Below are 26,869 nucleotides of genomic sequence, written 5' to 3' on the forward strand. Positions count from 1 at the left end.
CAGCTGCCCAGTCCCCTAGATTGCTAATGTATAAGCATCTTAGCCTGACCGCTGGATAATACCAAGTCCCAGACTCTGCCACAATGATTGGGAGTATTTCTAAGGCAGGCAAAATGTGACTTTCACAGATCCTATTTGAGGTGCCCACATGGATTGCAAAAGCTGCAGGAAATGTGCCATATAATATATCATATAACATGAGTCCATCAAGCTGAGGGTCAAATAATACCATCGAGAAATTCAGAGCTGCGGTTGGGATACTCATACCTTGTGTGAACACTGAACAGGAATCATAATCATTTTTTTAAATCTGAAATGATTTGATTAGATGATGATCAAAATTGGTTCCCTGCAAATGATGACACAAAAAAAACTTAAAAATGTTTAGTAATAAAAAAGATGATTTCCATGTTGCAGTGTTGAACTCCGTAAAAATTATTGTTGCTGTTTGTGATATATGGGTCAAACACATTACTTAACTTGAACTTGTTTGCTTACATTGGAGCAATGTTTGTAAGTTGAAAATCTACCATTAACCAGCCAAGAAACCAACCAGGAAAATAAAAAATATGTCCTCTCCCCTGCTCAACACTTCTTCAAAATGTCAGCAGGCAATTCTGCACTCACAAACTGCATTTGGGATGAGAAAAGTGTCCAGACATGGAGTACTCCTCTGTAGATTGTGCCATTAATGTCTGATTGGTTCATCCATTAACAAGGCTTGGAGAAAAGCAATTTGCCACCTCTGATGAAGTGTTGAGTGTGGGGGAGGGGGGCACTAGACATAAACTCTGATGATGCACTTGGACTTCTTACCATAACAAATTCAAAGTAAACAAAGACAAAGACCTCGTAACATTTTAAAAACTTTTAATGCCCAGTGGTTAATGAACCAGAGTATGCTTGTCACCATCTACCATATATCTGGGTGCAGACTTCCCTTGAAAAAGCAATGGCAAACCATGGTGTTCTGTGAATAATCACTGAAATATAAGAATCACGACACAGAATCTAGTTTCTGTTTACCCTTGAGAGAGTGAGAAAGGGAAAAAAAAAGTTCTGTATTGTTAACTTACTAATTAGCGCCAACACTTCCCTCTTCACTGGATGTCATGACTCTAAGCCTGTGACTTCATTGCCAGAAACAGCTGGCTAAACATATACATTTATGATGGAGTTAGAGGTGTGTTGCTAAAATTTTACAAATGTAGCTGCTGCAGTGTTTTTTTTTTGTTTGCATCCACAATGGTGCATACTAGTGTGTACATTGTGCTGGATGGGCCTTGGCACTTGAGCTGGGTGGAGGGGTTGATCCTAGGTGCCACCCCCAAAGTGCATTATTTGAGCTGTGTTTCAACATACACAACGTCTAATCTGTTTAAACCTGATCACACAGATTTCAACCACAAACAGATTGAACTTATCTTGAAACTAGAAAAGCACTCAGAGAGCACAGACCTTCGCCAAGCATATTGTAATTGCCACCAACACTTTAGTCCTACTTTAATGTTATACTCCCTTTCAACAGTGTGTCTGCTACTATTTGGTGTTAGTTGCAGGTTTGTATGATAATTTGTTACCTGACAGTATTGAAAATTATGATGACCCATGGCAGGATCTGGATCGCACTTTTACATTTGTCAGAAATTATTGTGACCTTGTCTTGTTTTCTTTTGCAAAGCAATCCGGCCATTTATCGTGGAGTTATATACACATATGGGGAAAATGGCCCTATTTTACAAAAATAAAGAATCCTTTAAAAAATAATCCTGGATTAAGATGGTGATCTGGATTGCCACCAATCACTTCCTCCTTATCCCATTTTGAAAATTTCCTGAAAATTTCATCAGATCTTGAGTTATGTTGCTCACAGACAGACAGACAGACAGACAGACAGACAGACAGAGACAGACCAACAAAAACGTAACTCAAAATAATAAATAACGTATTTCTTTTATTATTATTATTATTATTATTTTTGCTACTTGTTATTTAAATGTAGAAGCACTTGTTTAAGCATATGCCATTAATGGTGTAAACCGAATTTTACACTGAATAAATCAATGTTTCTGTTTGTCTATATTTTGATTGTGAACTAATTTGATGATATCTGAATCACAGCACCTGTCCCAGGCATTAACCCACTTTGTTACTTTAAACTCTACATAGCCTAAAAGCTTCCTGTTCCCTGCTCCTGTCATAATGTATTCCGATTCTGAGTTCATGTAGTTACATAGTTCTACTTTACAGATAGATGATAACAGACTACACGGGCGGCTAAAAGGTACCTTGTATCTGTGCTTCTGATAACAAGTGATAATGGACATTTAATGGGCTGATAACACCTGAATCGACTCACCTAATTTGTTCATGTCCAGCCCGGGAGGAAGTGTTTTGAATTGTGTTGTATTATGTAAATGGTGATTTTCAAGCACAGGGTGAGACATTTATATTTGTCTACCATCAGTGCAGAAAAAGTTCAGGACAGCTGCAGGTTGGTTAGTACTTATTATTGATAGTCTATCTGAGTATGAGACAGATTCATTTGTACTTTACACCAGCAAAAAAGAATGTAGCAACTGCAGACAAAATGCTGAATTGATTCGCATTGTAAAGAAAAAACAAACAAACACAAATGTCAACTCATTACTAAGGTTTGTTCAATTTAGGGCCAAAATCACTGTTGTTCGAAGAAGATGGTTAGATAATGGAGGGTATGCGCTGCCCAGGCAGGACAGGCGGCTCAACTTTTATTTCCTGGAAACATTTAGTTTTATTTACATTTGTTAGCTGGCCAGTTATGGTGAGAAAAAACAGTGCTACTGAATAATATTTCCCAGATAAGTTAGAAAGTTTACAACCCAGAGCAGAGTTTATTTCATATATAATACCTTGAGCTGAAATATTGTTTTGTATAATAAATATATTATTGATTTTGTACATATATTTAATCTGTACAGACGAATAGTCAACCAGCTTGGATGCAGATGACAGAAACATGTACATTTGTTTATACTGTCACTCGTTGTCTCAGCCAGGTTGTTGCCATGTAATTGTTTGCCATTAGAAGAAAATGCTGCAGTTAAATTTCCATGTGTAATGACTTAAGCAAAGCCTTTGAGGCTTCATTAGTTTGCACAGTGGTGCGGCCCAAACTAGATTGTCTGAGAAAAAGATCTTGAAAGTTAAAGCAAACAAAACTTGTGTCCTCAGGTGATCTGGCCTGTCAAAACAGGAAGAAAATAATAAATAATAACTAGACGTATAAATATATTTATAAAGGAAAAACCTTCGAAATCCAAAACTTTTAATTTATAGATAAAGCATTAATCATAAAACGCTCAAGATTCATGGTTATGGTCCATAAAAGAGCTTTTTTAATGATTTTATTCATGAGTAGCGTATTATTCAATATCTTCGTGTTTCCTTGATGTATCCTGGCCCCTTATTTTTTCCTCCTTACTATTATAAATCAGTGCGGTGCAGTGGGATGACATGGCTGCCAGCCCTTAGCTCTTTGAGCAAGAAGACAAGTTCTCTGTAGTGTTTGATTCATTTTCTCTTCGAACCCATCCTCAGATCAACACAGAACAACTGTGCCTCTGACAGATGGAACAAAGATCACCAGAATTAGAAACGAAAAAATAAATTTTGACAAAACTCCCAAGGAGCCAATGACCTCAGTGTACTGATGGAAACAACCTCATGATGTCTGCAAACGTCTGTTTTTGCACACAGCTGTATTTTAGCTCCAATCAGAGCAACCATCAAAAAGCAGCATTTACAGGTAGCCTGGTGAGGGTGATGACTGTTCTTTCATCTCACTATTTATAGTTATCATACAACCAACACTTAAACTGTTGGTGATAATCAAGTGAATTTCTAAATCATGTTAACATGTGAAGAGTTTCTCTGGATGTCATCAGCCCTTTGTGAAGGGGAACCAGTAGAGCCATTGGGTTTTAAACAGAACAGCTACACACTCACACATCAGTTGAATTAAATGCAAATGTGTGATGTCTTGTCAAGAACCCCCCCATGATGCTATGAGAGGTGTCTCAATGTGCCTCATTATTTTTCAACCTGTTAGTTTGCTTAACTCTCCCCTTTGGTTGCAGCACATTGAAAGTCTGTTGAGGCGATGGAGAGTGTCATCTCCCAGTTATGCACCAAAGTAAAGGATGGAAGTCTCATGCCTTTATTTCTTGCAGAGATTTCATGATCTCTAAAATGCCTTGTGTCACCTCTGACAGGAAAGAAAAACCAAATAAAAAGTAATGGAATAATAAGCGGAAATTGCAGTTTGGAAATGATTACAAGCGTGTAAGCTCTCTAGGCAAGAACACGCTGCATCGCTGAGGATATTTTTCTCACCCTCTCTGCCTTTGAATATTTCACACTGGCATAGTCTTTGGAGATGTAAGTCATACTGAGAGAATTTGACTCTGCATGCTAAAAAGGCATAAATATGGGAGCAAGGAAAAAAACATAACCAGCAGATGACCTTATTACGCTCAGTGTGTACCATGCAGTAGCAATATTGCCTTTATTTGTCATTATTACCACCCGCCATTATTGTGAGTGGGTGGAATATCAATTTGACAAAGAGGGCCTCAGACTAAATGTTAAGGAGCGCCCCCTGTCATGTGAGACACATCCCCGCTGTTCTGAGTGGGCAGATATAGCTGTGTTTTACTACTTATGGATAGTCAATTCAATGGAGGAGCACAGAGCTGGATTGCTGTAATAAGGCATTTACCAATGCAGAGTGGCACTGTGCACTGTGAGAACATATGTTAATGCACTTGGCTGTGGCCACAGAAACAGCAAGAGGCTGGAGGAAAAAAAAACACATGGGACAGGCCTCCTGGAGCACACATTTGCTTTTTACAAAGATATTAATATGATAGAGGAGGAGGAGGAGAAATTACCCCAGCAGTAAGAGGAGGTTTGTTTTGGTGATGGTGATGGACCCCAATCGTGTAAGGCAGGCAGGGCATTAGAGACCGCTTCATACTCAGTGGCTCTTGAGTTGCATCAGTGGCACACTTTTAAGTGACTGCGCTGCCAGAAAATCTGACATCAACATATTTGAGGAAGATATGTGCAGCGCAAATGGGGATACGGCTGTGAGTCTTGTGTCTGTGCTTTATCAATGTTTTACCAAGACTGTGCCACTGTTGCTGCACAAAGGATTGTCTGTGTTCCTTCTCAAGCCCTGACAGTTGCAGAACAAGTTGGAAAGAAGTTGTCAGTTGGAGAGAAATACTGTATAAGATGCTTTACATAAAAGTTACCATTAGGGAACATCGTAAGGGAAATAATGTCTTAAAGTAGAGTATAGTGTTGCTGGATTTTGAGTGTGTGTGTGTTTAAAAATCACAAACATTTATAGGTTATGTAGAGGGGGAAAACATTTATAGTAAGAGGTTTGATGAAAACAGAAATATCAGTTTATCATCTTGCATACAGATTCCCTGAGAAGTATTCATGTGCTTGGCATTGGTCTCCATGGAGTTGGTATAAAGTGTAGTGTCCCAAATAAGACTTAATATTGAATCTATTGACAGCAACATTTGACAGTTCACACTCAAATTTTAACTTGTACATGGCATTAACAAAAATAAAACTAAATTAATACCTGATATAATACCATATCAATGAAAAATGGGCATCCTTGGCATCTGACCTGGTTGATTATGTTATTGCTGATTTCTAACCTGCACAAATGCAACACAAATCACTGAGCACAGATCAATACTTAACATACAGTTGGTAGTAAAGATTATACCTAACCCAACCAAATCCTACTCTTTGGAAAAACATTCATAATCCAGATGAGCGCACCCTCAAAATCTGACTAATTTAGTTATTTTATGGGTGTCAATCCTTGTGCAGACACAACCTGTGTGTTTTATTTCTGAGACACTAAGGGGACCTAACAAATGTCCGGATTTACCAACTTGCAAATAAGGAAAGTAAAAAGGCGCAGCGACAATAACAGAGGACAGTTGAGCCACAAAAAAAATAAAATGTGTGCGTTTGAGCCGAGGTGTGGACATGTTTGTAAGTTCTTAAAAGCGTAACCACTGTGAAACGATCTGAAATAACTTTCCAGTTTTCAGTTTTAGCACATTGTTCACATTATCTGCACTTTCTCTTAACCTTACTCCAATGTCAATCGACCTGCTGCTTTCACTCTCACCTTTATTTACTCGGAGCAGCTTCTGCTTCAAAGCAAAAGTGTGGATCTGTCTTTTTCATGGGCTTCAGTTATCAGAGGTACAGTTTAAAGCATGTGGTGTTGACCAGTATGGAAAATTCTCACTGACATAGTTTGAGATTTCTGTGTTGACCAGGTAAATTCTGCTTTTTTCTTTTGCTCTGACGTCATTTGTACAACGATGTATAAAATGTATAAAAATATATGCGGTTTCCCAAATACCTGGCCATATCCACACGTAGCTGGGTATTTGGGAAACCGCATATATTTTTATACATTTATGCCAAGCGACAACCTTCGGTCTGAGAATATGAGACAATGCGGAAGTGCTAAAATCTGCTGTTTCTTGAGTGTTTGCTTGAGGCTGGCTCTGGCAGTAGCGGAAGTCACATACACACCAAGCCAAAAAAAGCCATTTTCAAAGCAGAACTTAACCTATTTACAGCCTGGTTCAAAAATTGTCTCCTAATTTTACTCCCGGCACCCACTGTACGGGGGGTGATTTTTTTTCTAACGCGGCAGTTCGGAGGATATTAAGATCGTGAGCTCCACCAATAGGAGGCACAGCTGAGGGTCACATGACAGCCGGCGACCTATGGCTGTAGGCGAAGCCCTTGCCACTACCAATATGGCCGCTATAGCCGATGTGCTTCATTTTCCATTTCAGAAACAGACAGGTGACGTCGGCGAGGCTACTTCCGTGTTTTATACAGCCTATGGTTTACGCATGTAGTCCACTTGAAACTGCAGCTTTTAAGTCACTAAAAACAATGTTTTCTGAAAACTCCAGCCAAAGTGAAGATTTTGGAAAACTCTGGTTTCATGGTTTCGTGTGGACGCTGGTAAACAGAGTTTTCGGTTCTCAAGCATCACTGCTGAATGACAGGGCTCAATCTGATTGGCTGGCATGGGTTTTACGTCAGGAAAACACTGGCCGTTATGGGTTTGGCGTTCTTGGAGCCACACTCACCGGGATTATTTACTCACTGCGTGTGGCTGAAAGTTTTTTTTTTTTTAAACGAACGAGGGGGGGATACTCGTTTTAGAAAATACCCGGCTACGTGTGGACATGGCCTTCGCCTGAAAACAGTCTTGTGTCATGGGCTGTGATGTCTTGCATTACCTTGACACAGTTTGCACAAACAGTGCAGGTTCATTATTCAGTTTTCTATAGACAAAATTCCTGAAAGACCCCCTTTTCAAAAAAAAAAAAAAGAAAATTTTATCCTGAGGTGTGATATAGACAAGAAAAAAATGTGTTGTTGCTCATGGTAGAACTACAGCAGTGATAATAAATATAATCTAGCATGAATGCACTTTTGTGTTTTGAGAAACCTTGGCCTCAATTATATCTTGGAAGGAACAGCTGCTATGACTGCTGTTTCTAAAGTGGAATCGCATGCTAAAGACTGCATGATGGTTTATTCATCAAACTGGGCATTCAAAGGATGTTTTTTTCTTTACACTATGATAAAGTAGTATCTTCAGAAGCTAAGGTTGTGATCCACTCTGCAGATAATGAAAGAACTTTGTTGCTTACGGTAAATGGTTGGGAAGACATTCCAGAGGCAGAAAAATAACATTGTTATCTCTTGGATAAATTTGATCTCTTAAGATAAAAACTGATTTCTGTGCAGTGATCTAATTTGATATCACTAGAAAAGCAACAAATGCAGTCTTTTTGAAGTAAGCCCCATCAACACTCCTGCAGCGAGAGGGCTATTATTCTTAGAGGCATTAATAAAGTATTATCACTTCTGTTCCGGGGCTCTAATTGAAATTTCTAACAAGCCTGCAGTCCTTTGGACTGTGAAAGTTTCTCAAGCTTCTTTATGAAATGCGTATGCTTGTGTTGATATGTGAAGACTGACACTGGAAACACTTTGAAACCCAGATGGAGTGAGCTGAATGACATCACTGCCTGCTAACCATTTAGCTTTTAAAAGTCAAGTCAGAAGAAACTCCCAGTTGAGAAGATCATTTGCCATAAGTGTTCTGTAAAATCATGAATCAGTTTCATAGTCATGCTCGGTATTTGTCACTGAATGACAATGATCTTCACTTCAATCGCGAGGCGTGGATACAGTATGTCGTCGCGCATCACAATCTATGGACAATGCTTCTGTCAGTCTCAATAAAAGAAGCTGTCAGACAATACAGTGGGAGGAACATCAAACAGATGAACAACTCACATTACCAGCAAATCTAGATAAAGGGAAGTTTTGACACATCAAGGGGCTTTCCGCTTTCTTTTCCACCATGTTTCCTCTCTAACTGTACACTTAATGACCGCTTTATTGCACGCACCTCCCCATTAATGTGGCTCACTCCTCCAGACTGTGAGTCAGGCCTTTGTGAGTCATTGTGCAGGCAGACTGAACATGCGGCAGGGTTTTCGGGTTCACCAACTGTCCAGCTCAACCCAAGGGCTCCACACATGTGTCACCAACAGCTACACCATGTCTCCTTCTTTCAACTTACAACACCAGTTTCTCGTACTTAGTCGGATGTGAGACATCCTAATTAGTGAAAGTTCTGGCTTGGGGACTGGAGATATGCATTTGATGACAAATAGAGGAAAAGACTAGAAAATGGACTTGATATATTTTTAAGTTTGTCATCTTCAGAAATAAATTAGTAAGGAATCTCTGAAGAGTAAAGTAACATTTTCTTGACCTTGCACATCTGAGAAATATTCATATTTTATTTAATAAACATGAATTATCTTCTAAGTTTATCTGCTGTCGTGGTTAATAGTGTAATTTGGTTTGGAAATGGTATTTTTGCCCTAAGATATCAAGAAAGTGCATGCTTTAAGTACTTTTTTCAGCCTAATGGAAGCAGAAATATCAGTACCAGGAGAGATAGAAAAAAACATTTTCCCTACTGAAATCATCTGTAAGGTCTCCTCGTATGGACATTAAAACCAACAAAATCCTCCCCCCTGCAACCGGCGGCCAACCGTGTAGCAAAAGACTGTGGGTGTATTAAAGTGTTTTGTCAGCAAGTAGCATTGTGGATAATATTAAGTGCACTAGGGACTCGTAAATGTACTGTTTCTGAAGCACTTATTCTTTCTGTCCTTCCATTTCTACTTCTATCTGAGCCAGAAGCAACATGTTTGGATACGCATCATGCAGCATGTGCATGTTCTTTTCTTGAAAATGCATGCAAATAGGACCACAAGAAAACAAATGAGCCATTATATGGCATACAAGTAAATGTGAAGTGCGGCACTCTGTGCAAGAGTCTATTTTAATACTTCTTAAATATGTTTCTCTACTTTGTTTGTGTAGCTGTACAGGAAATGCTGCTATATGTTAACTTATATCTCACCATATGAGTCACCTGTACAGATCTGGGTATTTTGTAGATGATTCATTGACAAGGTTATGATTGCCTCATGTGACAGCTGGATTTCATTCGAGTTCACAGCACAGTTGAAGGAGTGGAGTCAAGCAGAGTGATAAAGATATGCTTACCAGCAGAAACTTCTGTCTGGTAGAGCAGAAATTCATATTAATTAGATATGATGTTGCTGATCAGGTTTTCCCTGGCATTGTGTTTGCTGTTGAGAATAAATCACTGATTTAAACCAACTGATGTTGATCAGACATAAGTACGTAACACAGGGAGCAACAAATAATATGCCAACATGATAAAACACTCCTTGTCTACTTGGGTGTATATCCTACCCATCCTATATGGGATAGGGTAAAATTCTGCATGCTGTTTGCAAGGAAGGACAAGGTGTTCATTTCTGCAGTGCAATGAATACTGTAGAGGAAACAAAAATGAGCCAGACGGAAAGAAGGTAAATACTTCATGTCTGCCAGTATTTGGTGTATGTAAGATGTTTCTGCTTCTATAAATACAGCACATATTGTTGCTGACCAGGGGCAACCAAAAGATTTTCCAGCAAGATACTGTGTCATTGTCTGAAGATGGTTCCAGGAAATTACTTTACTCCAATTCTGTGCACAATCCCCAAATCACAGCCTAATACAACACTTTTGGGATGTGGTGAAGTGGTATGTTCACAGCTAGTGGAAAACTGGAAACACTACCTTTTCAAGTCGGTATAGATCAAATCCCCTATGGATCATTTTTGGCACCTTGTTGAAGTAAAGTGTCAAAAAAATAAAGATTAAGAAAAAGCAAATAAATGAAATTGATCTGAGGGTCTGAGTCCAGTCTGAACAGTGGTATCAAAATGTAACAAATAAATGTTATCAATGAGTGTATTTGCAATAGGGGTAAAGGACTACAGTTCAGTCAGAGACCTGCGGCTGAAATATTTCTCCCCTTCCTTGGCTTCTTAGCATAGACACCATGACATCCTCAATTTGCATAGTAGTAAAGATCAATGTAGCTCTTGGAGGCTGGTGTGACACTTATTCAAAACAGCTCCCCTTTTTTCCCTGGTGTAGTCTGGAGCAAAAGGGGGTGAGCAGGCAGTGAGTGATGTGGGTAAAGAAAGTCAGACACTTCCTCAGCTGAAGTCAACCTCAAAGAGCATTTTGTCATGTATCTTCACTTGGTAAAGTACCTGCAACCCTCTTCACATCACTGCAGAATCAAGGTATGTTTGCACTATTTGATGCTGTTTGATGTCAGGTGAGATGTGAAATATGAAATGGAGGAGTAAAAAGGTACGTCTTTTCTAAATCTGGCATAGCAGCTTCTTGTTTTGATTCTCATCTTCATCTTTGAGCACATGAATGCTTTTAGTCAAGTGATAGTTTTTAAGTTAGATGTCACTGCGTGGTGAAGGATGTCCTTCAAACCGCGTCTGATTTCAAGGGACAGCTTGACAAAAACTCACTTTGAATTTGGTTGAAAGCATGTCTAATTGAATTTTGATACGTAATTAAATCAAGCAATAAATCAGCCCAGATCCCAGTGCTACCGACAATTCAACACTCCTGAGCACCACAAGCTAATTATGATGAAGTTATTATCTCAGCCAAAGGGAGTACTCTGAATGGCTTCTTCCTTCTGCATCATGTCGAATCTCTTCGACAGGAATGTGCTCAACCTTGAGAAAAGGGCATCTCTCATATTAAGGATCCAGAAGATCCTATAAACGTCACTTGCTTGGCTGCTAATGTATCTGTGTTGAAACATTGTCCCACTTTAAAGCAGGTGATTACTTAAGAGCAGTGAAATGTTTTTGACTCCCTGGTACACAGGCAGAAAGGATCTGATGTGTTGTAAGTCGGCAGTTACAGCTGGTAGTAATTTCTCTCAATAATCCCTTGATGTGTAGGAAGTGGCTATATTGATTTAGCATGGATTTAGAGCATCATCTTCATCATCTGGTTCTCAGTCTCATATGGTTAATCAATTACATTCCCCTGCGATTTAAGTGTGCTGTAGATGCCATGCACTGCGCATGTAATCTCATGACATAAGGTATTAAATGAGGTCTAATTATAACTTTGCAGCTATGTGTCACATCAGACTCCTTTAATACCTTTCCTAAGAAGACAAATTGGTGTGTCAAGAAAGAGAGGTGCAGCATTTTGATCCAGTGTGAAACCAAATTTGGTTGCTAGTCGTTTCTCACACGATTCTCGTAAATAAATAGGCATAAATGAACATGATGTGTTTTAATGATCTGCCTGCTTGATGCTTAGAAACCTTTTGCAAACGCATAAAGAAGCCAAAAAGGCATAACTCCCCAGACAAGCATGCTAGATCTAGCTGCTGTGGTTTTCATAAATGAATCCTCTGCTACAATTACTGGAGTAGCCTCCTTCTGCATAATTTGATGAGCGAAGAGAACATTGATGAACTTTTTTAATTATTACGCCGCTTGGGATTCTGACATGAGTGCCACAAAGAGGAAAGAAAGGGGAGGGGTCCACCACTACAGCTTTTAGGAAGCCTTTTTTTCCCCTCTTTTCTTTCTTTTCCTCCCTCCTCTTTTTTTTTTTTTTTTAATTCACCCAATTTGTCGGTCCAAATGAAACAGCAAAAGGTTAGAGTGTGGAGTAATTAACAGGAGCTAGCCTAATGAAATCAGGAGGGGCCGGTACACTGGGAGGATCAATACCTCACTAAGAGCAAAGCGCAAGGGGGGATCGTCCTGGGGAAACACACGTATACAGACCACTTAATAATAATAAGCTGATGAAAAGGCAACATGTTGTCCACTTGTAAATCAAAATTGGTTCGAACACACTGTGACATTATTGCTGTCCAGTAATTGTGTTAAAGCAAAGTTGCTACTGGTGCACACTTGAGACGTGTACAGGATTTACACCACCTCATGTGCTTTGCTGAGAGGGTTTCCCTTTATTGAATGTCAATAAGTACATCAATACACTTTGGACAACCAAACACCAATGCACAGGGAAATAGGGATTCTATTTATCTAAGGCTTCACTTAAGTATATTGAAGACTTTATTAGCCCCCTTTGATGAGGAGGTGTTTTGTTTGCAACACTTTTATCACACTGTCTAAGACATGCTGCGTTTGCCAGAAATACAAGGGATGTAAACTTGAACCCTGCCCACTGTTTCTTGGCTGAGACTTTGGCGCCTCTTGTGACTCTGCACACGAGCAGATGGCGTGCATGTCCAAGTTTTCCACTGTGGGTATTTTTTGATGTGAGTATGTGTATTGTGCATATGTCTGCTTGTGTGATTGTGCCATGACCACCTGATAAAAACAGCCTTTATTTATATATTTATTTATTTGGACAGTCTAGACATGTTCATTCTATCCTTTGGAGCAACCTCTTGGTAACAAGCCACATGCTTTTTTTTCCAAACCATCTCCAAGCAGCTTAAGTCATCGACTGTGGCACTGCCCTGACATTTCTGAAAAGCCATGCAATCCTGACAAATCCTGCCTGGCCATTATTTTCACAGACTTTATGCAAGGAGACCAGCTGGATTGAACTGCAGCACACTTTAACCAGCTTCACCAATGGACCCATGAGTCAAAACAAATGTGAAATACGCAAGAAAGTCCTGTGGTAGTCAGGGAAACTGTGGCTAGCTAGCATGATTCCTGTCCCTGTGCTTGGCTCTGTGCTTCACATCACCTTCAAAGGTATTTACACTATGAAATAAACTGTGATGTGGGAGGGTGTAGGGATGGGAGCAGCAGATCTCATTAGTGTTAAACTATTAGGAGCATGGAGACCCCAGGGATGGGGGAGGGGGGGTTAAGGCTTTCAGTGTGGCTTGAAGTTACCACATCATATCGTCTGTAACATTATTTTCACAAACTGCAGCCAGGCGTCTTGAGGCACCAGTTTTATTTTGCAACTTTGAAATAGTTGCCAATGATAAGAAATCAAAGCTTTGAATGGTGGGACTGTCCAATCAGTGAGTTTTCAGAGTTCAGCCAGTTCAGTTAGGATGTACTAAAACTGGATTTTTACAGTTTGATTATTTAGAAAGGGGAATAATACCTTGAACAGTTAGAGAAACATTTGAACCAGTAAAACACTGCTTCTCTTAAAAATAAAAGCAGTAATGAAAGATTGATTGTTATTCCCTTGTTAGCAGAGCGCTGTTGCATAAAGCTCATTGAATTAATTAAAATAATCATTTAAAAAATGGAAAATCTGGTGGTAGTAATTTCATTTGCTATGTTTCTTGAAGATTCCTGTCTTTAAAAGCAACACCACTGACTTTAGTTCGGGCACTAATTAGTTTAAGTGGCTTCCAACCATGAGCCAGTGTTTTTAACCGTGCCTGGATACAGGGATGGATGTAACAAATACTTTCCTTTTAAAAATAACTCAAGCCAGGACAGCTCAGAGACTGGATACATGCTGACTGCACAACTGCTTGATTTTCATTTCAGACATGTTTACAGATTAAACAGTTCGGAACGCCATCATGACCAGAACGTCTCATGTATAACTGAAGCTAGTGCGCATATACTGCGAGTCAAGACAACAGAAGGCTGGCCGACCTTTTCCTTTCCCTGGCAAATAGACTGAAAAAATGATAGGTTAGAAGCTCTGGTTCTGTATGAGCTGTAGTTATGAAGGATTATGTTTTCTTAGAACAGAGCTTATGTAAAGCGAATCCTCTCACAGGAAACTGTTGTGTTTAAGGTTTGCATTGTTACATTCCTTTAACTTCAAACACCTGCTGAAAGATTTATGACACAGACAGTTTAAGTTGAAAAGACACCAACTGTGTTGGGCATATGATATGGTATGAAATAACTCCACATTGTCTAGTAGGTACGGTATCTTAAAATTAGAATTTGATATGATATTACATGATATGGTTTTGATATTGTATGATGTGTTGTGATAATACTGTATGATACATTACAGCATGATACATACAAGCCATGGTACAACACTAAATGGTACAATATGTTGGTATACTGTACTATGCCATTGCATAATAAATAGTACAATACAATACACTTTAAAATTGAAACAATAAACAGTTAAAAATAAATAAATAAGTAGATAGATAAAAAGCAGAAGCCAACATAAAACCCCTCAAGTCATTTGGCGCTTAAAATCGGATATATTCCACGCATAAATTCTGCATCATTCGCAGTTCACAGTTCAAATAAGTGATAAAGATAGGAACCTAAGAGGATATTTTTGAAGATTGGAGTAATAATCAAAGAACTCAGTGAGATGTTGTTTCATGGTCAAACTGGATTAAATCTTGATTTATTTACTGTAATTAATTTTTATACTATGAATATAAAGTTTTATGCACAAAGGTGAAATAATTTACTAGCATCTGCACCAAAGCTGGTGGAAAATTGTCTTTTTAATATCCCTGATATGCACACAGCAGGCTCATTGTTTTCCCTTGCACACCGCAGGGTTGGTTTGCACCACAGCTGTAATATTAGCTCCCCTACTATCACCTACGCACAGCTGGAATGCACTCTTACCTGCCTTCTGACTATACCTTTTGATTATTACAGAGTCCTTCTACCCCTGTGCCAGCCTGCTTTCCCAGTGCTCAGACTTTCGCTGGAGAAAAAGGCTTGTTGCTGCACTTCAACCTGTCTACAGTTCATACAGGAACACAGTAGCTGCGGGACTGGAAGACTGCACTGTAGTCAGAATTTGGTTTACTTTATAACAATATCATGTCTAATTCTTTGTGCGCATGGACAAAGCATGTCATACATTTCTACACTTTCTGTATGGGTTTCTTTCGCTTCTACCTACATTCCTTATTTTGATAGTGCAGCCACTGTGTCTAAAACTGGGGTACATTTGGATACAGAAACAGAGCACAATGAGGTCTGGTGTTTTTAATCAATTATTTATCCAATATTTTAATGATCAGAGTGCCTGGGGTGATCAAAGGCTTGGTTCGAGCTCCACTGCCTTTGCTCGCTAAGACATCCCTCTGTACTTTGATGTGGTTCACCAACAAATGCACTTATCTTAAGCATAACTCTCTGGCAGGCTTGCATGAGGGTGCTTTGAAACTGCTAGTTTGAGAGGCATACATACAGAGAGAAGGTCACTGACCAAACCATACCCAGGAGGGGGGGAAAGGAGAACACCCTTACATTTATGATCACCACCGATCACTTGCACCTCCACGATTTTGAATGCCTTCTAAATATAAGACAAGCATGGGTCACCCTTTCAGACCCCTCATGTACATTATCATATATTTAATTGGATGGCATTGGTCTCTAACGTGAAGTGTGTGTCACGAGATAATGAATAAAACATTACTTGGAGAAGAAACAACTGCCTGATGGCAGCCTCAAGTAAAATCTGTCTTTAAATGACCAGTCAGTGGATGCAAATGAGTAACTTCTCAACTAGACCTGACAAATGTTGGTGCGCTCAAATATGCAAAAATGAAAAAGAGTGCTATCTATTTTTAATTACATGTATTTCTTTAAAAAAAATGTGCATTTGTAGAAACATTCTCCATTCTCCACCCCCTATCATTACCAATTAATTCTTTGGGGTTAGTGCTGCAGACATTTGTGCCAGGATGTCTATCTGAGGTAGTTGTTACAGTCCAACATTAATTACCTAAAAAAAAAAAGTATATGTAGAATTCACTCGAGCCTTGTTGTGTATTCTTCTTATGTAATTAGTTGAAATGTTCTCAATGTTTAACTAATTTCTCAAGAAGTGCAAGTATAATCACTTGGTTATGAGAAACATCATTCAGAGTTGGTATACATTTTTGATACCAAACATTGTCAGAGACTCAATGGTGGAACTGTTTTTCAGGGACCAAGGGAAGACTAATGAAGCGACCTATCATGTTTTTTGTGTCACATCACACGACTTGATGTTATCTTTTTGTAGGCGCATGTTTTGAAATTGAACCTTCTGAAACATGAATGTGTAATATTTACATATGCTTAAACAGTCGTCTTCTTAGACTTAAAACAGCTACACTGCAATTCGAGTCCACTATATAAACTAGCCTCAAGCTTTCTAATCTACTGGTGATCACGGGATATAGTATCTTGGCTCTGAATGCCCATCCTGGATGCCAGGCCTGCTGATCCTAATGTATGCTGATGGAACCAGCCTGTTCTTCTATAGCATGAAGAGAACAAATATCACAGGTGATATATATACGACACATATTTTAAATGTTGCAACATTTTATAAAGTTTGTTGATATACAGACTTTGAGTTAGGCTATTTGTTGCCAGTTAAAATCTAGACAAGATTTTTTTTTTTTTTTTCAGTAAATGAATAGTGATGGAAAAAAAGCAGGAGAGAAAGAAATATGCAAAAAAGTAAACTGAAATGTTTGAGGACAAGAAAAACTGACATTTTCTTTATGTTCACAGAGTTTATTGTGTAAAGAAGACAATTTTGGTTGAAGTAGTTAAACACCTCATGACACTGACATGATTAATGGCAGCCTGTAGAAATTTCCTAAATGTTGTTCTCTCCACACAAACTTAATTTATCATATAAATTGTTTTTTACAGTACTTGACAGTGATTTGTCAGAAGTTTTGAGTCCTGACTTTTTAATTTAGTCTAGTTGTCCACCATGAAGCCATTTTGTTTTTGATGAAAAGCTTTGGCTGTGCTGCTCTATCGCTCACTCAGTAGCAGCATCCCTTGGTGAACAATTATGGCAGGATAATCTGTTGACATGAACTTGTTTCCTGTTCATTGTTTTACCGTTCCACCCCAGCACTTCTCTTCTTCTTCTCCCCTGTCTAAGTGCCTCCTCACTGCCAGATTTCCTCTATTTTCTTTGCAAATCAAGTCATGTACTCAGATTATTATACACAGTACAAAGAAAACAAAATTGGTGATTAAAAATTAAATACTCTTATCTCTCTGTGAGTTATCTTGGTCCCCAGAGAGAGGATGCTATTTTGCAGGCTTGCGGGTGTCTTTTGTTCCCAATTTAGAAGCTTGTCGCTGTTTATTGTTAATTTTTGATGCATCATTTGATATTCCGTTCACTTTCCTCCCTGACATGCAGAGAAAACATCTTTATCAAAGTGTCAGTTGTATGGTTTGTGTTGTCAGGATGTCAGGTTTGCCCTATTCTTTACATTTCTTGAGAGAGGGTGTGTGCTCTGCAACCTGGGTTGTTGCCATGCCAACTGAGCCTGGATGCTATTCAAACTGCAACTGAGGAGGAAATCAATATGTTTCCTAAATTCAATTCCAATTTGAAAAAAAGAGGCTTGAATCCCCAAAAATCTATGAGGTTGTCAATTGTGAACTTTGACTGACTTTGAAAAGAATAGAAAGTTCTCAGAGCAGTTTTCTTTGTAGGCTCCAATAACCATCGCTACAGTATATCATCTGTGGTGCTAAAGTCAGATAAAGATGTGAAAATATTCTTCTTCTGTCTTTGCAGGAGGCCTGTCAACTTAACAAGATAACCTCTGTGAATGTAAGTCACTCTTCAATGTTCATTCTTGCATGCACATTTCCATAAGCCTTATAAAACCCTGACACTGTGCATGTCTTACTTAATTTTTATATCTCACTTATATTGCACCTTCAATGAATCTGCATGTCACCACTAGATTTTTTCACTAAGAAAATATAGTTGGTGCCTCACAAAAACTCAAAAATCATTGATTCATGCCTGAGGTTTAACTCCAGCAAAAAGGTTCTGTGATTTATATGTTTAGACTGCAAAAGAGACATAAGACATAAAACGCTTCTTTTTTTTTCAGGAAAAAAAAAAAGTTGATAAAGATTTTGACAAACAAATCCTATATTAAGCAATAAATAGAGGGAAAACAGCATACCAATTGCTGATATTGGAAAAACTTTACTGTTATTTGAAAACTGTGACCAAGCAAACAGTTCAACAATTCAAGAATGATGTTCCTCAATGTATTTTATCATTAACAGTAGGTGATATTCAAAGATTCGGAAAATCTGAAGTCATCTCTTCACAAGAAGAACAAGGTTTGAAACCGATACTTGATTGCTCTTTAGTAGAATTCACAGCATTATTTCTAGCAACCATTATCTGTGCACACAGTTTGTCCCTGCATAGTCCAGAGACACGGGTGACTTCTCTTGGCCCGAGCCCATTACAGATGGATAGTCCGATAACACTAGACCCATCGGACAGCTCACATTCATTTTCACTGGCGGTTGGATCTGGAGGAGTTGTCATTCTACATAGTTTCCCATTAGCCTCAGATATACTGGACCACTCATTGGCCTATATTTAGAAATGAGGCGGGTTCTAAAAGGTGGTAAGACAGGAAAGCTGCCTAAGCGGATTCATAAACAAATCAAGATGTCAGCATCCGCAGCGGGGGAGGCTGCATATCTCTAATTGGTCACTGCCCATTCCAATCACTTACAGAAGCATTTCTGCATGCTCCCATTGCTAAGTTACTCAGTGGGTTTTACATATTTCTACGTTAATTTTGAGAAATTTATTGTTGCCCTACAATTTTACAGAAGAGAAAAGTCATAAACAATGCATAAAAATGCTTCTACCCCCCAAAATAAACAAAAAAAACCCACTACTTTCTATATACAGTTGGCTTCTGGAAATAGCAAGATGTGACATAGAGGAAGAACCCCCATGGCCACCAACCTACATTTCTAAGATTCACTGTCATTTTCATCAGCATAGACAGAAATGCTCAGAGGGAACTTGAATGTTGAAGCTTGTAGTCAGCCCAAACCTCTTAATTTTCAAAGCAGATATGGGGTTAAAAAACAAGAGTTTCGCCTTACCTATGTCATGATGTGGCTGTTATTTGACTTTTTTCTTAATAAGAAAATAATATGTAAAAATACTTTTCCAAGAAGTTTTTTCTTTTATTATTAATTTAATGCTTCAAACTTGGCATTTTATTGGAATAGCACAAATGTGTTCTCAGACTTAATGTTTCCATTAACATCAGGCAGTAAGCCTCTTCCCATCCTTTCAAATGATTTATTTTCTTCAGCAAAGATAGCTGTACTGTTAAGTTTTGCCGAGTGAAATGAAAAAGCCTTTACTTTCAATTGTCTGTATTGTCGCCAATTTAAGTGAAATTTTTAAGCTCAAGGCCGTTTCACACTTTCATTTTTTAAGACACCAATAACATTAAATCCAATTGTGGTGAGGCATCTGACCACCATATTCTCTCTTTTCCTTTCACACTTTGTTTCACTCTATATCTTACAGTTCATGTCTGCACACAGGCATGTGTGGCTCAATAATCTTTGGCTGATGAGAGCATGACTTCTAGAGTCCTGGCTGCACTTTGTTTTTCTGCACTTGAACAAGATAGCAAAACTTTTTTTCAATATACGTGAAGAATGATTCTACAGTGAAATTACTGCACAACACCATTAAGTGTTTTCAATTGTTTAAAGACTGTCTTCCAATTATAATAAAATTAATGTAGATCTAATACCTTAAGCAATGAATTGATTGATGTTTTAAAGACTTTTGATTTAGTGGAGGACTTGGTGGAGTTTCAGTTCATGTTGCACAAAAAATCCCTTATTGCAGTCGACGCAATCAGAGACCGAACTGCTGAGGATTCAGTAGATTTGTCAGAAATCACTCAGTAACCTTCTTCCCACTTGCCAGAATCACCTCCTTCTTGCATGTACCCGCTAACTCATCATTTCTGACATAGTGGCATGTCACCTTGCACATAATAGTCTGTGCTTGGAACAGCATGTTCAAAAAGAAAAGGGTATTTCTGCAGAGAGAAAGCGTTTATAGCTTTGTGGGAGTTTTGCATGAACTTAACTTTGGGTAGAATATATGGCCAGACTGGATGTTTTTTGCCTAAACACTTTGCCATTGCTGTTTTTTTTTAGTTTGGATTTTCCCCTCCACATGAGATGTGCAAAATGACAAACCACCATCTCCTCTGAGCAGATTTATGCAGGTCTAGGTGTGCCCGCAAGCTGATCCTTATCTGAAATGGCAGAGCCAATCTCCCCTGATTCACTCCTAAGTGGTCCCTGTTTATCACTCAAAGTGAGGTGGTTGTCAGCCAAGTCCTTCTCTGTGCAGCACTGACTTCTTTGCTATTTCTAGAGAATGGTAGTCGGGGGGGAAAAAGTATATGGGATAATAAAACTCAAAGAGCTGGGGCCTGCAGCAGGACAAGGTGGCAGCCGCTCTGTACTCCCCTCCTCTATATCTAAATATAACGGACTTCTAATCCGGTAACCCGTGAATCCAGCCCAATCTGCCCATTGTCTGTTTGGTTACCAGAGGGAGGGTTTTAGGATTGGCTGGCTTGTTACATGGCAGAACTTGGCATGCATCGCTCCTGTTCATTTTATCTCTGTGTACATACTTCTCAAGGCAGTGTTTTATCTGGCTGAACGGGCTTTGTTTGGTCTTGATATCTCTTACCGCAGCTTGTCTTTGCTTTATGGATTTCTGGCAGCTTCTTTAAATAAGTGATAATGCTTAGCACAACACTCACCTTGACTTCTGTGTGAATGTTTGCTTTTGTTTGTCATGTTTGTCTTCCAACATTAATGTTTAATTCACATTCCCACTGAGAGAAAAAAAAAAAAACTTGTATTTATTTAAGACTCATTAATGGTATTTAATTGTAATTAATATCATAGTAAACAACATAGGCTTTCTCAGCATCTGGCACCAACTTGAATAGCTTTAAGTAAATAGCCTTCAAAAAATTAAGACACTCCCTTATGCAAAATGATTGTGCCCTAATTGTCACAGACAGCTGTTTGTTCTAATAGATTCTGGATGCCATTGTTGGAGCAAGTTTCCAATAATTAGAGTCATGTGGTGAGGAAGCAGGCTTTTTGTCGAGCTGCCAACCCTCTGTAAGTGGGCTCTTTCTTTTGCTGGAACCTGGACTTTGCTTTTTGTGCGCATCCTCCAGTAATTTGAGAAACAGCTGCCAAAGCTGTTTGAGAACAAGTAGATATTTAGACGACTTGAAAGCGTGGGCAAACATGGCACACAGATCCATATTACTTTGCCAACAAGGTATTTGTCTCCTTGATGTTTAAAAAAATGAATAAAACCACATGAGTGGAGAAAAATGTACTCTCTATGAAGGAATGTAAGACATATACCTCATCATCGGGCAGCAGATGTCCTGATATATGCGTCAAAGTGGGATTAGTTTAAGGAGTTGTGGTCTATATGTTTGTTTTCTGTGGTTAAGAAATGAATGCAGTGCAGATAAAGCTCCTCTCTTTCTGTTTTCTCTGCAGAGCAACAACAAGCTTTTGTTTTGAAGTTGTTATCTCACAAAAGTTGAAGGTTGTGTGTGTTTTTCTGTTTTGTTTCTTTGACTGCATGCCCTTTTTTGCACTCTTTTCTCCTTATTTTCTTTCGAGCATACTCACACTCAGAGCGAGCGATGTGTGGCCTCAGGATCTAGATGAATGGAGTAAATAGAATATTTAGCTAGCTGTTTCAACATCACAGCACTGAAAAAGGACTCGGGTTGTGCTTTCAGGGTGCTAATTGTGTGGATTTAGGTTAGTCGACCCTCTCTGATAGTTTTTAAATGAAGCTTTTTGTACACTTGGTTTTTGGCAGTTTGTCCTTCATTAGTGCCAGCCTTTATTTCTCCCTCGCCTTTCTCCTATTTCCAAGCCTTATTTAGTCTTATCAAAGAACAATAAAAGCTTTATCTGTGCGCTATAGTGGCAAAGGAAAAATATGTTCGCGCTGAGACATCTCTTCCTCCGGAGCTTTAAGGAACATGCTCTAATGATGTTTTTAATTCAGGGCTTGCATATTGCTTTTATTGCTATATCGAGGAAAGAAATCAAGATAGTGATTTGTGCTTGGGTTGTATTTGCTGTAGAAAAAATAAAAGTCTCTTATCAGTTTGAATAATGGGAAGAATAAAATTCACAGCAATAATCCAAGCAGAGGGTGTAATTATTTTTTATGCCTTTTATGCCCCTATACTGTGTCATGCTACTCGGGGAATCATGGGAAGACATGAATTCCTGCTGCATTCACATCTCCTCAGACCTCATTTTTTCCTTTGTCGACCGCCAAGAAAAATATGTAAAAATAAAAGCTGCGGTGTCTACCTCGCAAAATGACTGAATATAGATGTATGGCTTGTTTTCTGGAGGAAACACTAGCATGTCAGCAGGTTTCACGGCAAAGAGTATTTGTTTTCCTTTTAAGCTCTAAAGAGAAAAAAAAACATGAAGCACAAACTTTAGCAAACCTCCAGAGAAGTCAGAGTGGCCTGCACCTTTTGGACCTATAAGCCTAAACTCCTGTGATCCCCAAGACTTAACAAATCAAAGTCCTACTTCTTTTTGCATCTAAATTGGGCGAGAGGGAAAAGTAGGACATAGTTCAACCCGTTAATACACATCCCATCTATTATCAGGCCCAGACCTCTCAAATATAGATCCTATTGCCGTTTTATTATCTGGAAAGTAATTCACGAGACTAAACCGAGCAGAAATCATTTTTTGGGTTATGAGGTCACTGTTTCAATTAGCCTCTCCCTTAGTGATAGGATGCACTCTGGCTTTTTTTCAAAGTAAAAGCGGGTAAAGATGATGGATGCAGTGCTGGGCATGTAACAACAACACTTGGTACAATTAGGTGATGATTTCCCTTGTAAATGTCGTCTGAATGTACTCATTCAGCCATAAACGAGGAGCATTGTCACCACTGATACCGCTGATGATGATATTAATAATCTTTGTTTGTCAGCTGTGGTGTGCCAAGGCGCTCTTTAGGGGCAGGGAGAATACCTATAAAGATACTTAATTGCATGCATCCCGAGAACAAGAGGATTTCTAAGGAGGGGATATTAAAAAGGTACTTTTGTTAAACCAGAATCAGTGTTTCCAGAAACATATGACCTCCACTAACCTCATGCAAAGCTAAAGTGAGTCGCTTAAGACAAGTGAACATCAATTCAGAAGGTTACCCTTTAAAAAGTCACATCTTCAGTAGAACAAAGACAAAGTATAGAAAGATATTCCTCTATATATCTGAGGTGATACATCGAGAGATAAAGTTGTGATTTTATGTGCTCAGGTTTGAAGATACCTCTCCAAGACCTCTGACTTCACCTCAATACAAAACAGGTGAAAGGTATTCAGATTGTGTAGCTCAGAGCATTGGAATATGACATGTTTCATAAAATCTCCAACAATAGGCTTTGTCCTTGTCCCTTTGAACAAAGCTGTGAAAGTTTTCTACTTTGAACTGGAAAAAAAGATCTCAGTAAAAGCTATGTGTCATTGAGTTGTGTGCATTGTTAAGAGGAATGTATCTTTGAAGACTGTCAATTGATTTCTGAAATGTAACTTTTCAATGCCACGAACATCTCAAGAGTTAGCTGAGCGCTATTTTATAGATATTTTTTGAAACTTGTGGTTTTGTTCCTCTGTGAAAGTAAAAAATTGCCAAAGATGTCAGAAAAATTCAATATTTTAGGGGGAAAAATCCTTTAAATGAGGTATCCCACTGATTTTGTAGCTCTAATCTTTGTACAGCAGCGTCTGCTGTACAGAGATTCTTTGTTTCTCCTTCATCCTCCTCATTAGACCACTGTACGTCTTTATTACCATACATTTTTCATACATTTTAGCACCTTAATGGGCCAAAGGATCATCTGCCTTACGTTTCTTGTTTGTTTGTGTATTTCAGACCCAGCGACGTGTGACTTTCCATCTTCCCGATGGTTCCCAGGAGAGCTGCAGTGACAGCGGGCTGGGGGACCCCGAGCCCAGCAGCACAGCCAGCACCACCCAACCTCTGCCCCTCAACTTCCCCACGGACGAGTACTACGAGCAAACATCTCCCAACAGTCGCACTGAGGGAGACGGAAACTCAGACCCTGAATCTAGTGAGCGCTGATTCTTTTTTTCTGTTATCTGTTTTTAGCTTTGCTGCAGCAGGCAAAAGTGTTATTTTATATGCTTCACTTTAATAATTTCTCTGTGGTTTTTTGAGGCTTACTTTGCATGGTGTAATTTACAAGTGGCCATCTGTGTTTTCAGACAGTGAAATAAATTACTGTGACTACAGCTGTGATGGTCATAGTGACAACCCAGCCTGGCAAACACATAACAAAAGACTGTTTATGTCAAGGAACTGGTTACACATAAAATTAGTCTGTTATGCAGGTTGTGTTTGCCTGGGTCATTCTTAAGACAAGTGGGACAACACAAGAAGTCACCGAAGCAATGCTGGGAGGGAATAAAACCCCTGCTCCTTCTGTCATTTATCAGATTTAAGTCTTATTAGACATCCAAAATAAATTGGATTTGGATTAAGGAGTGAAAAATAATATCCAGGGCGTAGCTTGCTTAGTCCTGCATGTATTATTGACAATGGATTTTGCAAGGCTGAATTTTGTAAATGTTGTCCAGAAGCTCTTCAACCAAAGGGGAATTTCTACCTTTAAAGTTGGAAACTCTGTTGCTGGATTTATTCAAATGATTCACAAGACAGCTGTCACTGCATGGCTTACTGCCCAATGATGTTCTCCATAAAAAGCTCCACTGAACGCAAGGATGCACAGCTCAGTCCTCATACATATACAAGACTTTTTTTTTTTTTTTTCCCCTTTTTTTTTTTTTTTTTTTAAATCACTGCTCAAATAACTGGCTGAGGGGGGAAAGAAGAGTGCTTAAGACTCACCAGAGAGGACCATGTATTTTTTTTTGCTCTTCCTCTTCTGGTTGTGTAGATCCAGAGCTGGTGCACCAGCGGCATGCCAATGATGCTGCTGAAATGATTTTGCTCCACCTTAGCATGAACAAGGCTATTCTGAGCCCCCTATCACTGTGTCCTTGTCACATTCCAACACTACCCACTTCAGGCTGGATATTCTCACCCTAGTGAATCAGATTTTATTTTCAGGAGGTAACCCCGTGTCATATATTGCAGGCTCGATCGAGGTTCAGGTCGCTGCAGACCTTCACACCTTCCATGGCCTGTGTATGTAATTCCTGAGCCGCTGCATGGAGTTAGCTGTCAACAAATACAAGTCTTTTTTTTCCTGCTACCCAGCGGAGAAAATGCGCAGGACAGGAAGAAATAGAATCCTTTGCATACACCTACGTGCAGTATAGCCATTGTGTCATAGCTGTAAGTGAGACAACAGTCCTTGGTGTTTCTGCCTCCCCAGCAGCTGCGCTGACAGGCCCGGGGCCGGGGTGTCAGAGTGAGTGTGATTTTGAATCCATTTGTTAGGCATTAGACAGGATGGGTGACATTCTCGTGACGGTTCTATATTCATTTACATGCAAAGGTTCATCCCATATATGATTTTCTATTTTTGATAACAGGATATTGCAAGTTGCAGCAAGAATCTTTTCTTAAGGATAGAATATGGAGGTCATCTGGGTGTGTAAAAAAAAGGCTACCATGCCTGTACAGCCACACACACAAACACATACATCTAATGATCAAACCTCTCCTTCTTCCCCAGCTGTTCCCTTTAATGTATTCGCAGCAGTGACAGCCGTGATTCATTTATGTGATTCATTCACACACACAGGCAATTGCTCATCATCTCATTAATATTCAGTGACATAAACATCTCATACTTCATAAACTTACTCAAATACTGAACTTATTACCCACTTTTCCTCTGGGGTAATATTTGTTGAAGTGCATTAGTTTTAGATAGAGGCCCATGCTAATGTAGTAAATGCATGTGTACTTTTACAAATTGCTGCATTAAAAATCACAGCAGAGCACGAGTGTGGGAGAATAACTCACAGTGTAATATTGGAGCTGGAACAAGCAGTGGGATAATAAGAAAGTCATTCCAGTTATTTGACCACAAAGCTCATGTAATGTAATGTGTAACCTTATCACACCAAAAATATTTAAGTCAATTTCAGCTTAACTAAAACTGGACTGGAATACATCAAAGACGTCATTCGATTAGCTTTAAAAACACATATCTCAGTTGAGAAACGTGTGGATGACAAATTAATTTTTACTCCTACCAACGCTGTTAACCCATGTTTACGTTTATGGTTTCACTAAATACTCTTCAAAACTCCATATTTTCCCACCTAAAGCCACGGGAACCTTTCATATGCGTTAAAATGTTACCGATTTAATGCACACCAGCACATACTCTCACATCAGTTGCAGACAGAGTGAAAGTCGCTGGACTCATCCGGCTCCATTTTCTCCTTCCAGGAGTTTAAAAGATAAACTCTGACTCTGCTACCAGCTTCAAACAGAAAGATGGATCCTGTGCATG

General features: G+C 39.0%; 1 protein-coding gene and 1 long non-coding RNA gene across 2 annotated transcripts in view; one reads left to right on the forward strand and one right to left on the reverse strand.

Annotated features, from left to right (window-relative positions):
* Positions 1-26,869, reverse strand: part of LOC141793245 (uncharacterized) — a 252,698-nt gene that overhangs the window by 96,697 nt on the left and 129,132 nt on the right. The gene's annotated exons all lie outside the window — the stretch shown is intronic.
* pcdh11 (protocadherin 11) overlaps positions 1-26,869 on the forward strand; it is a 135,776-nt gene that overhangs the window by 60,486 nt on the left and 48,421 nt on the right. The window contains exons 5-6 of the mRNA XM_074673768.1: positions 18,046-18,081; positions 24,292-24,490. Of these exons, the coding sequence (XP_074529869.1) occupies positions 18,046-18,081; positions 24,292-24,490 (235 nt within the window). The remainder of the gene's footprint in view (positions 1-18,045; positions 18,082-24,291; positions 24,491-26,869) is intronic.

The sequence above is a fragment of the Halichoeres trimaculatus genome, unplaced genomic scaffold (assembly GCF_033239565.1).
Source record: "Halichoeres trimaculatus isolate MK-OKI-2021-1 unplaced genomic scaffold, fHalTri1.1 fHalTri1_scaffold_7, whole genome shotgun sequence".
Classification (NCBI taxonomy): Eukaryota; Metazoa; Chordata; class Actinopteri; order Labriformes; family Labridae; genus Halichoeres; species Halichoeres trimaculatus.